General features: G+C 48.1%; 5 protein-coding genes across 5 annotated transcripts; 3 read left to right on the top strand and 2 right to left on the bottom strand.

Moving 5' to 3' along the window:
* Positions 1–890: 890 nt before the first annotated feature.
* FOBCDRAFT_240506 (cytochrome P450) lies at positions 891–2,384 on the top strand (the record flags this gene model as incomplete). Its single annotated transcript, XM_031185394.3, has 3 exons — positions 891–1,140; positions 1,191–1,900; positions 1,956–2,384. 3 exons carry the CDS (start codon positions 891–893, stop codon positions 2,382–2,384), a joined length of 1,389 nt encoding a protein of 462 aa, XP_031041036.3.
* A 275-nt stretch (positions 2,385–2,659) lies between these two features.
* FOBCDRAFT_162432 (general substrate transporter) lies at positions 2,660–4,497 on the bottom strand (the record flags this gene model as incomplete). The annotated part of the gene is made up of 5 exons (XM_031185393.3): positions 2,660–2,891; positions 2,946–3,365; positions 3,418–3,452; positions 3,509–4,248; positions 4,302–4,497. The coding sequence occupies 5 exons, from the start codon at positions 4,495–4,497 to the stop codon at positions 2,729–2,731; spliced, it is 1,554 nt and encodes a 517-aa protein (XP_031041035.2). The 3' UTR covers positions 2,660–2,728.
* An 827-nt stretch (positions 4,498–5,324) lies between these two features.
* On the top strand, positions 5,325–8,975 carry FOBCDRAFT_184040 (uncharacterized protein; the record flags this gene model as incomplete). The annotated part of the gene is made up of 5 exons (XM_059608587.1): positions 5,325–5,372; positions 5,407–6,092; positions 6,153–6,849; positions 6,882–7,011; positions 7,236–8,975. The coding sequence occupies 5 exons, from the start codon at positions 5,325–5,327 to the stop codon at positions 8,906–8,908; spliced, it is 3,234 nt and encodes a 1,077-aa protein (XP_059467273.1). The 3' UTR covers positions 8,909–8,975.
* A 94-nt stretch (positions 8,976–9,069) lies between these two features.
* On the top strand, positions 9,070–10,811 carry FOBCDRAFT_224750 (S-adenosyl-L-methionine-dependent methyltransferase). The gene is made up of 9 exons (XM_031185390.3): positions 9,070–9,220; positions 9,276–9,322; positions 9,381–9,518; positions 9,569–9,638; positions 9,704–9,731; positions 9,784–9,796; positions 9,846–10,272; positions 10,327–10,411; positions 10,466–10,811. The coding sequence occupies exons 1-9, from the start codon at positions 9,113–9,115 to the stop codon at positions 10,618–10,620; spliced, it is 1,071 nt and encodes a 356-aa protein (XP_031041032.3). The 5' UTR covers positions 9,070–9,112; the 3' UTR covers positions 10,621–10,811.
* FOBCDRAFT_224749 (uncharacterized protein) lies at positions 10,789–12,416 on the bottom strand. The gene is made up of 2 exons (XM_031185389.3): positions 11,998–12,416; positions 10,789–11,919 (listed from the first exon to the last, which is right to left on the bottom strand). The coding sequence occupies exons 1-2, from the start codon at positions 12,255–12,257 to the stop codon at positions 10,803–10,805; spliced, it is 1,377 nt and encodes a 458-aa protein (XP_031041031.2). The 5' UTR covers positions 12,258–12,416; the 3' UTR covers positions 10,789–10,802.
* Positions 12,417–13,506: the final 1,090 nt, after the last annotated feature.

The following is a 13,506-nucleotide window of genomic DNA, read 5'->3' as shown; positions in this document are numbered from 1 at the left end:
CACTACAGATCTCACGTCGACTACAACTACTGCAGCACCGCCCAGTGAGTGCGAGAACACAAGCAATCCATACACCGTCTCGGGTGTCGACTTTACTATCTCCTGTAACAGCGTTGTTACAGGCGGTACATCGGTAGGAACAGCTCCGTCAAACAGTTTCAACCAGTGTGTGTCTTTCTGCGTTGCTTTTCCTTCCTGCGTTGCTATACAATATGAAAGAGCTACAGGGTCCTGTACCGGATTCAGTGCAATGGGTGGAACTGCCGCGAACAGTGCCTTTGATGTTGCTGCACGTGTCTGATTTCAATGCCTGAAACTACCGGGGACATCAGTTTAATGTTGCAATCAGAATAGTTGCTCCGACCACTGCTCAAGCAACCACAACTGTAAATGCAGCTGCTTGTTGCAGTCGCCTCAGCAACCCATATACAGTTGATGGCGAAATATTTCTTGGTCTTGCTTATTCTTCCCTTCTTTTGTTGTTCCTCTTTTATTTCAGTCCCTCTCTTTCAACTTTCATGCACAGTGGGTTTAAAGATGCATTTAAACTACTAGCTAAAGCTACCGTCCTATATCACAACAGTCTTGTTAAAGATTTTGAATTAAACTTATAATATTTCTCATCGTAAATCTCCAGAACCTGTGAAAACTCTTCAAATGCAGAGATCTAAAGGATTCATCACTCCACAAGTTTACAGGGGCACTCGGACTACTTAACTAAAAGCGTATAGATACAGCCAATAATCAATGTTTGAATGAAACGCTGCCCCATTTCTAAGCATAAAAATGGGACCTGTCGAATTCCATATCCATTCTGTCGGTGATATAAGCCCCTCTTGTCAGCGCAGCCACTGGTTGCTCTCACTTTCATCTTACAAATTCTCGTCAGCATGGATCAAATGGCAGTGTTGCCGGCCAGCATTACCGCCGCTGTTTTGTTCCAGACCATCGCATATCTATTTACTTCTTGGCTTGCTTATCGTATACTACTGGTAGTTTACAATATTTCGCCATTACATCCTTTGTACCGCTTTCCAGGTCCTAAGATTGCTGCAGCAAGCTACCTGTACGAGGCATATCATGATTGGTGGCGGGTAGGGCGGTATGGACGCGAAATCCGTCGCATGCACGAGCGTTATGGTAAATTTTAGAGTTCTGTCCCACGAAAAATATCCCTTAACACAATTCAGGTCCAATTGTGCGAATAAACCCGGATGAGCTCCATTGCTCGGATCCGTACTTCACAGACGAAATCTATGCTGGGCCAGGCCGAATCCGCGACAAATGGCAGCACCAGCTCAACACGGGGGGTGCCGGTCCCGTTTCTGTGACTGGTTTCTCAACAGTTAATCACGAAGTTCACCGTATGCGGAAAGGAGCCTTGTCCAAGTATTTCTCTCGTCATCAGATGCTCAAACTCGAGGGCGAGGTGCAAGAATTTGCACAGATGACTATTGACAAGATGCTTCGATACGCTGGTGGGGAGCCCTTTGACGTGAAGGAAGCTTTTAACTGCTTTACCGCAGACATTATATCTCAGTACGCTTTTGGTGAATCCATGGGCTTCATCGCTCAAGATGGTTGGGAGCCGAATCTGGCTACTTGGGTCAAGTCTTTCTTCCAGAGTGCCTACATGATGAGACACAATGTCTTTGCAAGGAAGATGGCTCAGCTTCTTCCGTTCCTGTCTGACTACTTAGGTGAGGATATTAAAGCAGTAATGAGACAGATGAATGTTGTCATCCCTGGGTACATCGCGGCTGCTCTGAAGAACCCTGAGGGGGGAAGAGTCTTCGCCGATGTGATGGAGTCTAAATCGCTGCCGGAGTCGGAGAAATCAATGTATCGGTTGTCGGGAGAGGGGTTCAATTTCCTCCTAGCCGGGACCGAAACTACTGCCGTAAGTAATTACTCTTCATTTCATATACGACGTTGGTAATCACATGTTTCAACAGGCCATTCTGACGGTTATCACCTACTATCTTCTCGCTCAGCCACTGACAAATAGACGATTGATGGCCGATCTCGAAGGAGTCGATCCGAACAACCTCAAATGGACCGAGCTCGAGCAACGTCCTTACCTCTGGGCCGTCATCCACGAAGCCCTTCGTGTAATGCCTGGTGTATCTCACCGCTCAGCCAGAATTGCCCGCGAAGAAGACTTGGTATACAAAAGTAAGGATGGTAACGTTGAGTGGGTGATTCCAAGAGGCACTCCTATCGGTATGACTTCAATGATCAATCACTGGGATAAAGAGATCTTTCCCAACCCGGACGACTTTACTCCGGAGAGATGGTTGGAAGAGGGGAAGCCCAACTTCAAACTACAGAAGCTATTGATTGCCTTTGGTAAGGGTAGTCGTGCATGCATTGGTGAAAAGTAAGTTGCATGTTGTTCAAGCCCGGGTTTTTTGTTAACTTCTTTTTCAAGTCTCGCTTATTGTGAAGTCTACATCATGGCAGCTTTGCTCGCTTTTCGAGTTATTCCCAGGGCGCGCCTACATGAGACAACAATTGAGGATATCACATATGATCATGACTTGATCGTAGTCCAGACGAAGAAGGGATCTATATCAGTCCGTATTGCTATCTCATGAGTCATAATCTTAAGCAGAGCAGGTTGGACTAAAGCTTCATATTACAAGTAACATCAATAGAGGCTAGCTGCACCTGCAGACATGTACTTGTCTCTACCCCTCATGAGCAATACTTTCGCCAACCAAACCTCCTAAGCGTGTTCAACTTCTGTAACTGCACTCTTCATCTGCGCTTGGCTCTTGGCGATCCCAGCAGCAGAGTTCTGTCCATCGAAAAGAACGGCAATCTCTTCCAGAGTAGGGCCCTTCGTCTCGACGAAGAAGAAGTAGATCACGAGACACTCAATGACCAGGCTGGAAGACGATGTTAGTCTAGTTTATGCGTTGGCGCAAGTGGTAGTGACTTACATCACAATGTAAACGAAATAAAACTTCCATGCAAGCTGCTGCAACCCAAGAGGATTCACCCACTGGTTAAATACCCCTGAGAGAGCTGTAAAGCAAAAGCAGAGCGTAAGTCCCTTGGCCCTGATGTTATATGGTAGGATCTCAACAGTATAAGATACTGTCAATCCTGGCCATGCAGCACCAGCCACGCCGTAGAAGAGGAAGATCATAGCGACAACGGCAATACCAGCAGCAGACGATTCAGTCTTTGCGTAGACGGCGCTGCATGCAGTCCAGATGGTGAAGGATATGAGCATGCCAATGCCGGCGAAGAGGAAGAGAACTCTTCGTCCAACACGATCAACAAAGAAAGCAGCGAGAAGGGAGACAAGCCAGCACCAGATGGTGAGGCCACCGTTGATGTATGCTTGAGTGACAGCACTAGAATGTGTTAGCTTCTCTCGATAGTAATGCAGCATACATGTTCACTCACTCCGTAATACCGATAGTTTTCAGAATCGCGGCAAGCTGTGGTCAAGGTCAGTTTATACTCCCAGTCGTATCATGCCTTGGGCTCCTCTTACATAGTATGAGACAAGACCGTTACCGCTACACTGAGAGAAGATGGCAGTAGCAATAATCAACCCGCATCGCTTGCGGTTACCTGGGGTACGCCAAAGCTCTGCCCATCCATTGTCTGATGATTCACGCTCGAGTCTAATGGTGTTGACGATCTCAGTGAATTCCCACCTGACAAAATCATCGTTATCGTCTCCGTTGCCATGGTACTTGACAAGAATCTTGCGAGCTTCCTCCTCACGTCCTTTACTAATCAACCATCGCGGGCTTTCGGGCACAATGAAGATGGCCAGAAGCTGGATACCAGGCATGAGACACTGCAGTCCGGTGGGAAGAACCCATTGGATGTTTCCAGTCTGGTTTCTCAGAGTTCCAAAGCATACCCAGGCCGCGATGATACTCCCAAGATACCAAAGCGTGTTATACACGGTCGTGATCTTGCCTCGATGTCGGGGATGGGCGATCTCGGTGATGAGGAGAGGGCAAGTGGCGTTGGAAATGTTGGAGCCACAGCCCATGATAAATCGGCCGACGAGATATAGGGCGTCGCGTCGTGGTCCGTGGCCCTTTTGAGGAAAACACTGCATAAGAGCGCCGACAATGACGATAACACAACCAATAGCTGTGCCTTTCTTTCGACCCAGTCCATCGGCGACATATGGAGCGAAGAGAAGGACAAAGAGACCTCCGAAGCCAGGCATAGCGCCAAAGATACCTAGTCGACTTCCTTCTGGGTGATCAAAAACTATATCATCATGTCAGCTGAGAGGAGTACTGACGTTCAAAGAAATTACTTACATGTCTGCCATGATCCCATTGTCTGGAGACCGTTGAGCAAGCTAGAGTCGTAGCCGAGGGTAGTCGAGCCCATGAAGAGAAAGACCATCATAAGGTACAGCTTCCTCAGCTCAGTCTGTTTCCAGAAAGGCAAAGTTGAGCCTTGAGGAGCATGGGTCTCCTCTGAAATGTCGACATCAGTTTCCTTTGAGGCCATGATGAGCCAGAGTGTTGGTGAATGTGCCAATTGGTCAAAAGACTGGGAGTTGAAGCACCTATTGATGAAGGGATGATCTTGGCTGCTTCCCTGACGAGTTATATATCCAGGACAAGGAAGTGTCTGGCATCAGTGTCTATACTTGACAGCCACATACTAGTCAAAAATCAAGCCATGAGTCTCGTGCCAGTACGTTACTGTGATACATCATGGTCCTTGCATGGTACTGTTTGCCATGCTTTTCCTGCTCTCCCCATGGGGAAGACAAGGTTGAGAAGTTTGTTTGCGAGACTAAATCACAACAGGCTAGGCCATTGGAGATGGTCCACGGCGCTGGTGGCTTTAATTGGACAAGAATGTCTGAGCTTGATGACTACCTGCAGTCGAACCATTCTTATTCAGGGAAGGCCATTGAAGTATATCCGAGATTTCGGCGAAGTGGTCCATACAGAAGACTCTAAAAGAGAGCAGGTGATCCGAATATTCTCCTCGGACTATCTCTTTCCTTTTTGCAAGTTGATTCCACGCACAAAGACCGTCACCTTATTACTCCGCAGTAAAGCCTGGAATCAATGGCTGATACAGTCGAGAGCGCCCCTGCTTCTGGCTCCGCAGGTGCATCGACAGCAAATCCGGGGCAAAGGTCTCGGAACCAAGCAGCTTGTGATGTCTGCAGAGCAAGGAAAATCCGGGTTGGTAACCTTGCGGCACCCATAACGCCATTGTCTACCCCTCATTGTTGATATTCTAACAATTTCGGTAGTGCACGTATGATCCCAACTGCCAGCGATGTCAAGGCTGCGAGTTTTTAAATGTGGACTGTACTCATGAACGGCCAAGAAGGAAGCGTGGTCCTCCAAACAAGTCAGTCGATTGTACGTTGCTAATCATCTTGGCATACTGATGCAGAGCAGACATGCACAAAAATCTCAAAGGCAAGTTGCAGGGATCCCAGGAATCCCTTCTCCAGACAACGTTTCCATCTCACCAGGCGGAAGCAATGATGCTCGCCAATCAACAACACCACTTCAAAGTCCTCAGTTCCTGGGCCTTGTGAGCCGTTCCGCGACTTGCACCTGCTCTGGACTCAGTAGCAAATGGCTTTCCGCGTTTGCCCCGGAGCCGATCATCATGCGCCTGCTTGGGGACTGGTTCAATGTGATCCACCCTTTAGCTCCGATCTTACTCCGGCGCCGGTTCCTCCAACGCCTCCAGCAAGGGGTAGCTGACGTTGACGCCGAGTTCTGCGGGCTTGTCATCAGTGTATGCGCAGCGACTAAGGCCACACTACCGCGGGGTGACTATGGGCCAGTGACTGTAGATTATTGCGTTGACTTCCTTGATGCTCACGGGCTACTCAAGAGTCAATTTACCCGAGACTCTTTTAGTATGGACAGGTGCATCGCCTTGTACAATATCGGGACAGCCATGAGCGCCACCACAAAATCAGGGTTGAGCAGTATGCGCGCCTATCACGCCTTGAGCGAGGCAGCTGCAGGGGCCAGGTACCTGGCTTATTATCGGATACATGAGCATGATGAGGCTGAACAACAGCTCCTGAGGAGACTCATATGGCTATTATTTGCTAGCGCATGGTAAGTTCCGGCACTGGAAGCGGACGACTCGATCAACGCTAAACAGGTCGCATATTACAGTAGTGCGGACATTTTCGGAAGACTACCCATCAGCCTACTTAGTCAAGATCGCATCGAGAACTTTCCAAGACCCCTCCCTCTCTCTGACAATCAGATGGAGCCTGGAGCCCCAGACAGCTGTCACGAGCCACCTTGGCATGGAGATGACACGACCTATGTCCCAGGACTTAACTCATTGAGCGACCTATTCCTCATCTGGCAAGAGGTGCAGCAAGTTCCCGACGGTACGGAACCACAGACTATAATTACGAGATATCTTGGAAAGATCCAACGAGTGTTGGATAATCTCCCGCCCGAGCTGCGGTGGCGTGGCGGTCTGTCACGTCCCGCACATGTCACAGAGGGACACGACGTCCAAATCGCCAATTTATTTGTGACAAGTCTCAACATTCGCTCCAACATTCTTCAGAAATTTGGGCCAACGGACAAGAGCGCACTAGAACATCAGAAAATCGTAGACGACCTGTTAGAAATCCTGTACCATCTTCCCCGGGCTGTCTTTGATGCAAACGGCAGCAGCCTTGTCCCCAAGATTCGGGACATTGGAGCCGCGTACCTTGAACAGACTCAATTAGGGAATGGCGTGGGTGAAGTGGAGATAGGGGATGCGAGAATTAAACTCGAGCGATTACTTCGGAAGCTAGATGATCTAGACTGTTGGCAGGGAATTGGGGTGCTTGACACTCCGCCCTTGAGGGTAGAAACGTGACCCGAATAAACAGACATCAGATCATTATTACCCGAGTCGGAACTGCAGAATGGGGGAGCCTTGGTCAATACTACCCAAACTTCGGAGACCTTTGCCCCGCAACCGGGAATGCTACAACTATTCGCCGAGGTTTGGTGCGATTTCTCCCAGGTTAGTGCGAAGTAAATCCGAGTATCCTTGTATGCATGGCTGGAGCTCTGCACTAGAACGCATGATCCACCAACCCTACACTCTATTTTATACAGTTCGGGAAATACTGAACTTATTTGAACCATCTGCAATTCATAACTACCATCAATTTCATGTTTGTCAACTTGTTGGTTTTATATCATTTTAACACTCTACAACTATGACTGCCACACAAATTCCAACAGCACCAGCTCAACATGCATACCCTCATCTTCGGCGGTCTGACAAGGGCTCAGTCCAGCTCATTGTCAAGGGGAAACCCTTTTTGATGCTCCCTGGCGAGCTTCACAATTCATCACTCAGCTCCGCAAAGTTCATGAGCGAGGTTTGGCCAAAGATGAAATCCGATCACATCAACACATTGCTCGGTTCTGTAACTTGGGAAATGATTGAGCCCAAGGAAGGCCACTTTGACTTCAGTGAGCTTGATCTTGTTCTACAAAGCGCCAGAGAGCATGATATGCATCTCGTTCTGCTCTGGTTCGGAACATACAAGAACGGCCTGTCCACATACGCCCCAAGATGGGTCAAGAGAGATTCCAAGCGGTTCCCCCGAGTTCAAGTTCTTGAAGCTGGTGGCGTCAAAAGGACACTCGAGATGATTACTCCACTATGCGATGCTGCATGCGAAGCTGATTCTCGAGCTTTCGCTGCTCTTTTACGACATCTTGCAGAAGTTGATTCGCAGCACCAGACTGTCTTGATGGTTCAAGTACAGAACGAGACCGGAGTCCTCGGCGATTCTCGGGATCGATCGCACCGAGCCAACAAAGCGTTTGCTGAACCCATTCCAAGTGATCTCCTACAACATCTGAGCCGCGTCGATACCCACTCCAGATTCAAGAAACGAATCTCAAGTGTTCCTTCATCAGGAAATCATTCCTGGGAGTCCCTTTTTGGGCCTGGAACAGCAGCCGATGAGGCCTTTATGGCGCATTTAATCTCCTCTTACGTCGGACGAGTTGCCGCAGCAGGAAAGGCGGCGTATCCCATCCCTCTATACACAAACACATGGCTCAACATTGAAGGACAATCGGAACTGGACTTTGGTGGGGGCGCACCAGTTGTTGTCGGCGGTGGTGACAAGCCTGGAATTTACCCATCCGGAGGTCCTTGCCCACATGTTCTGGACATTTGGCGATTTAACACGCCCTCTCTGGATCTACTAGCACCGGATCTATACTTCCATGACTACGAAACTGTGTGCCGCAACTATACAGAGCAAGGAAATACTCTCTTCATCCCAGAACAAAGACGTGATGAGTATGGAGCAAGACGCATCTGGTTATCCTATGCGACTTATGGTGCTCTTGGGGCTAGTCCGTTTGGCATCGACACCGGCTCTGATGTCATTGGCCGCGAGTTCAAGCTTCTCAGCCAGACCAAGCAGTATTTCCTTGATGCTGCACCCGAAGATCGCTTCGGATTCTTTTTTGACGAAGAGCCAAGCGAGAAGAAGCCGGAACAGTGGACTCGCACATTCGGCGACATCAAGGTCATTGTTGAGCGCTGCTTTGTCTTTGGCAAGCCTGGCCCTGGTGCTGGAATGATTATTCACTTGGGTAACTCCAAATTCCTCCTCGTCGGCCGGGGCTTTCACGCCCGATTCAAAGCAGCTCGCAAGGACGCAACCTTTGGCGGGATCCTTTGGGGCGAGGAGAAGGAGGTTGATGAAAACGGAAACCTGCAGACTTTGAGAATCTTGAATGGAGATGAGACAAGGCACGGCGAATTCATGATGATGCCTAACGACGACCCAGATTATGGCGGTTTCCCTATTGCTGTTACACCTGGAGCGAGGACTTGTATTGCTGAGGTGGAAGCTTATTGGATTGCCGAGGATGAAGATGACAGATAAAGACAAGATTGATTCATTGGGTAGCCGAGATTACAGTAGCATCCACAGTAATACAAATTCTGTAAAATCTTGTCGCATTCCCTTGTATATCACGTGTTTCAGACCCATGCTGATCACAGATCGCCCCTCATTCTTCTCATCCACCTCCAGTTCAATGGAGTCGAATAATTAACTAAGACACAAACTCTAATCATTCCAGTCACCATGGCAGACCAAACCTCGCAGTCACCCAATCCGGCAGAAACACCATCATCGCCTGCCGTAGCCTCACCGCCGCAACAGACAGATCTTATCGCTGCCAATGACGAGCACGTACGTGGATTAAATACCTCATCACGGTTTAGTCATGAGTTCATCTCCTTTGTAGGACAACGAGGCTGAAGGCGATGCCGATTCCACTCTTGGTACAGACGCGTTAGTTGTCCCTTCAAAATATCCAAGAGTGACTAAATGCCAATTTCTCCGACTCTAGAGAAAGCTCGACTGCTTCAGTCTCGGCCAGTATCCTCGAATATCGTCGCAGCCAAGGGCGCACTTATCACAGCGATAAATTTACCACCAACTACTTTTTGCCCAATGACGATCAACAGCTAGAGTCTGTGGACTTGACGTATGGCCTTTGTTACCCGAAACCATTGTTCCAGGTCTGATCTTTCATAGTCACCATTATTTGACAATCTTGCTGGATGATAAGCTGTTTCTCCCTCCCTTGGAAGCAGACGATATTAAAGTTGGTATCTCCGTTCCAAATATGGCTATATTGGTCGTGTCGCTGACCACTTTGTGCTTCGCCAGAAAGTGCTTGACGTCGGCACTGGAACTGGTAAGTTATTTCAGACCTATTCCTTCCATGCATTGCTGACAAGCTGCATCAGGAATCTGGGCGATGTAAGTGCAGTACTGGTTCCTTTGCATGCCTGTAGCTGACGAGATCTAGCGAATTTGCTGATCGTCATCCGAGTGCCGAGATTATCGGTACCGACCTCTCACCATGTCAACCAGAATGGGTTCCACCAAATGTTCGCTTCGAAATAGACGATGCAGCTCTCAACTGGACATGGGAACCTAACGAGTTCGACTTTATTCATATCCGTTACATTTTCGGTGCTATAAAAGACTGGTCTGCCCTTTTCTCTGAGGCTTACCGCTGCTGTGTCCCTGGAGGCTGGGTTCAGTCTGCCGAAGCTGATGTCGAGTTTCGTAGTGATGACGGCACTATTGACAAAGAGCCAAACCTGAAACTATATAAAAAGTTATTTGAAGAAGGTGGAAAGATCCTCGGATATCCCTTCTTCGTATATGATCAGCAGGTTCAAGGGTTCAAGGACGCTGGTTTTGAAGACGTCACGACTGTTGACTATAAGGTAGCCGCTGCAAGTCGTTCAAACTCGAGGAAACATCTATTGACAGACTTCTAGCTTCCTGTGGGAGATTGGCCGAAAGACCCGAAGCTCGCCGAAGTTGGGAGATTTGTTCGCGCCTGTTTGGAAACTGATCTTGAAGGTAGCTTGAGGCCTCTCTCTTCTCACTTATTGACTAGCTAACGTCAACCCCTAGGATATACTACTATGATGTGGAATGAGTTATTGAAGTGGCCCAAGGATGAATACCAGCTGTTCCTAATGAGCATCCGCAAAGCTATCAGAAACCCAAAGATTCACACATACATGAGGGTTCGATATGTATACGGACGTAAGCCATCATCACAGTGAGATGAAACTTATATCACGATTTCAATTTAAAGATACGTTACAGCATTGAAGAGCCGTTGTTTGAGATTGACTGCATATATGCACGAGCCTTCTCAATCCCCATCGCAAAGTCATGTCCAGCCACTCCTGGTTATCCTCAGGGGGCATTCAATTAAATGGTTAATTAACCAAATACAAAAGTGCTAAAAGAACAGACCCTTCTTCTTCCTCCAATCCCATGTAGTTGCCTGTCGCAGGTCATCAACACTGAGTACATCTACACCCTCCCGTGTTAGAATATGCCAAATATGATTCCTCAGCCCAACAGGCCATGCTGGCACACCGAAATACCTGGCTTTTAGGCCTAATCGATGAGCACCATGGATCTGGGCCCGGATGCGCTGTAATTGCTCTTGCGACAATCGCGAACCCCAAACATGCCCAACTGCTCTTTTGAAATGAGCAGAAGCATAGTAGCTATTATGAGAGTTGTATTTGTCTGAGACTTTACTTTCTTCCACGTTGTATGTCCTGACTTCCCTTCGTTCAATGCTGCTCGGCAATACACCTTGCTCAATGCAGTTGTCCGGCATTTGAGAGCTTTCAGCTTGAGCTCTGTTTGGATTTGGCCAAATTTGAGACGTATCAGCCAATAGATCCAGTGGTGCATCATAAAAGACATCACGGTAGGTGTTATTTGCCGTTATTTTATCGAATGGGGTGTTTCCCGTGCCGACAATCACCACGGGGCCAGGTACAATGGTTGTACCGTTGAAATGCGTGAGCAGGTTTCTGCGTCGAAGTGGCTCGAGTTGTCTCTGAAGTTTCTCCCAGGTTGCGTTTCCTTCTGTTTTGAAATCGATGAGGACGACCAGCGGCCGGTCCGGATCAGACTCGAACACTCCAGCGAGAGGCTCATTAACAGTCGAGGGGGAGTGACAAGGCATCTCTCGTCCACATGAGAAGGTGTCTCTTTGGCGGTCGAAAATGCCGAGAAGTGGATTGATATACAAACCTTCCAGCGTATGGTTGGCCTCCAACTGGAAATGACGATGGGCCACATACAGGTCATCATCTTCATTCCATACATCGGCTTCGACACTCGGACAGCCCGCAGAAATGGCTTCTAAAAGTGGCACATTCCTCAAATAATCGTTATGTGAATGGCAACGCACAGGTTGCGCAGTCATTGTTGAGTCGGACAACCAGTGTCCGACGCCAATTGTTGCCGCCGCGGAGTCGATCCATGGGTGAACGATCAGATCCATTTCGTCCGGAAAGTAATGATGTAAGGTATTTCCTAGAATATGGAACAGGCCACTGTCCAAATTGAGTTATCTTATTAGCATGGCTCTCTAGAGTCCAGTCTGAATGCGCCAAGAGGATAGCGGAACTCACGTCATGGAGAGATAGCCAATAATCAACACACAGAAGGTCCTTCGCATCTTCCTTCGAAACTGAATGATTCGAAGACGGGGCAACGTCGATGCTCCCAAGCCTTTAAAATGTAAATTTCGTCGTCTTGGTACGAATCCATTGATTTCCAGAGGCTCAGGCCAGTCCGTCGGATCCTCGTATCCTCTATCCAACGAACTGCCATCATCCATGTATTCGACAGAGGACTCCAAGTCATATCGTGGGGTTTGGTAACCCTTCATGATCCCACTTCACAGTCTGTTATCGGCTGCAGGCTTTTTCAATACACTCTTGTTCTCTGATTTTTCCTTTCTTGATCAAGCACTCGAACAACGTCAACGAACGCTGTCAGACGAGTAACGTATCTCGCAGGAACGCAAAGTGGAGTAAGAGAGGTCAAGTTATTTGGTAAGTCAATCTTCAATCTGGGTTTCAGGGTTACTGTATAGACAAATATGAGATGTAACATGCTGCGGGAAGGCCGCGTAAGCGCTCCCAGTCTTTCAAAAGATAGGGTAGGCGTTTTCACTAGTTGAAGTCCAGCATATGCGCCTCCCGTGTACCAATTGACTTTCCCTGGGGGTGGGGATCGACGCCCATCTGTGCCGGATTGCCGAGATACCGGCCTAAAATGTCTGGACTCTAGCCAATAATGGCATAGTTCACCTGTTTTATTTCGTTTCAAGGCTAGTTTACCGTAGCTTAAAAACGCCCGTGCTGTCAGAGCTGACGCGGTCTTGGCAACCGCCACAGAGCCAATTTAGAGACCAATGGCTAATAAGCATCAATTTGCCTTGTTGATAAGCTTACAGGTCTGTTTTCATATTCGTATGCAGTACGATGCAGGTGCTTAACACTCTATGACGGCTTTGCTTCGCCATAGAGTGTACCAGGAGCTTAATATTACGTAAATAAAGGTCCAATGTATAAGCTGCTTAAGTGTTGGATGCTTAATGCGCTCCGAGAGAATGAATCTCTTGCATACTCACCGAAAGCATGATCAACTGGGTGGCATGCTGCAGTGGCTGAAGCAAGACTTTTGCCCACACTCGTAGGTTAACATCAAGGTGTCTTCTCAATCATGGTTCGCAAAAGGGTTTCTGGCCGGGAACGGTGATCTCCGAGACGACTCGGTATTACCAAACTATGCATGTACCGGAGTTATTCGAGTGCTATGATGTCAATGAATGCGTAAGCCTCTCACCTTATCACTGAACTCTGTCTCATGTTCAAACGCGGCCGTGTTACGAAGACCTCAGTTATGCTAAAGATAGGCGATTTAACTGATTTAGGTGGTACCTGTCTTGTTTCAGTAGGCATATACGACTTACGCCATTGAATAGAAGAGCATGCCAAATCTGAGTTTATTGTGAGTCATGTCGAAAGCTCTGCCTTACTTCAGAGATGTCTTATTACCCCTAGGCAGCAGATCGGTATAACTATTAAACTGCCAGAGCATAGCTATTTATTCCTTAACTGCGATATTCTAAG

Source organism: Fusarium oxysporum, chromosome V (assembly GCF_013085055.1).
Source record: "Fusarium oxysporum Fo47 chromosome V, complete sequence".
Classification (NCBI taxonomy): Eukaryota; Fungi; Ascomycota; class Sordariomycetes; order Hypocreales; family Nectriaceae; genus Fusarium; species Fusarium oxysporum.
Note: the sequence above shows the minus strand (reverse complement) of the source record. Positions and strands in the feature narration are given on the sequence as shown.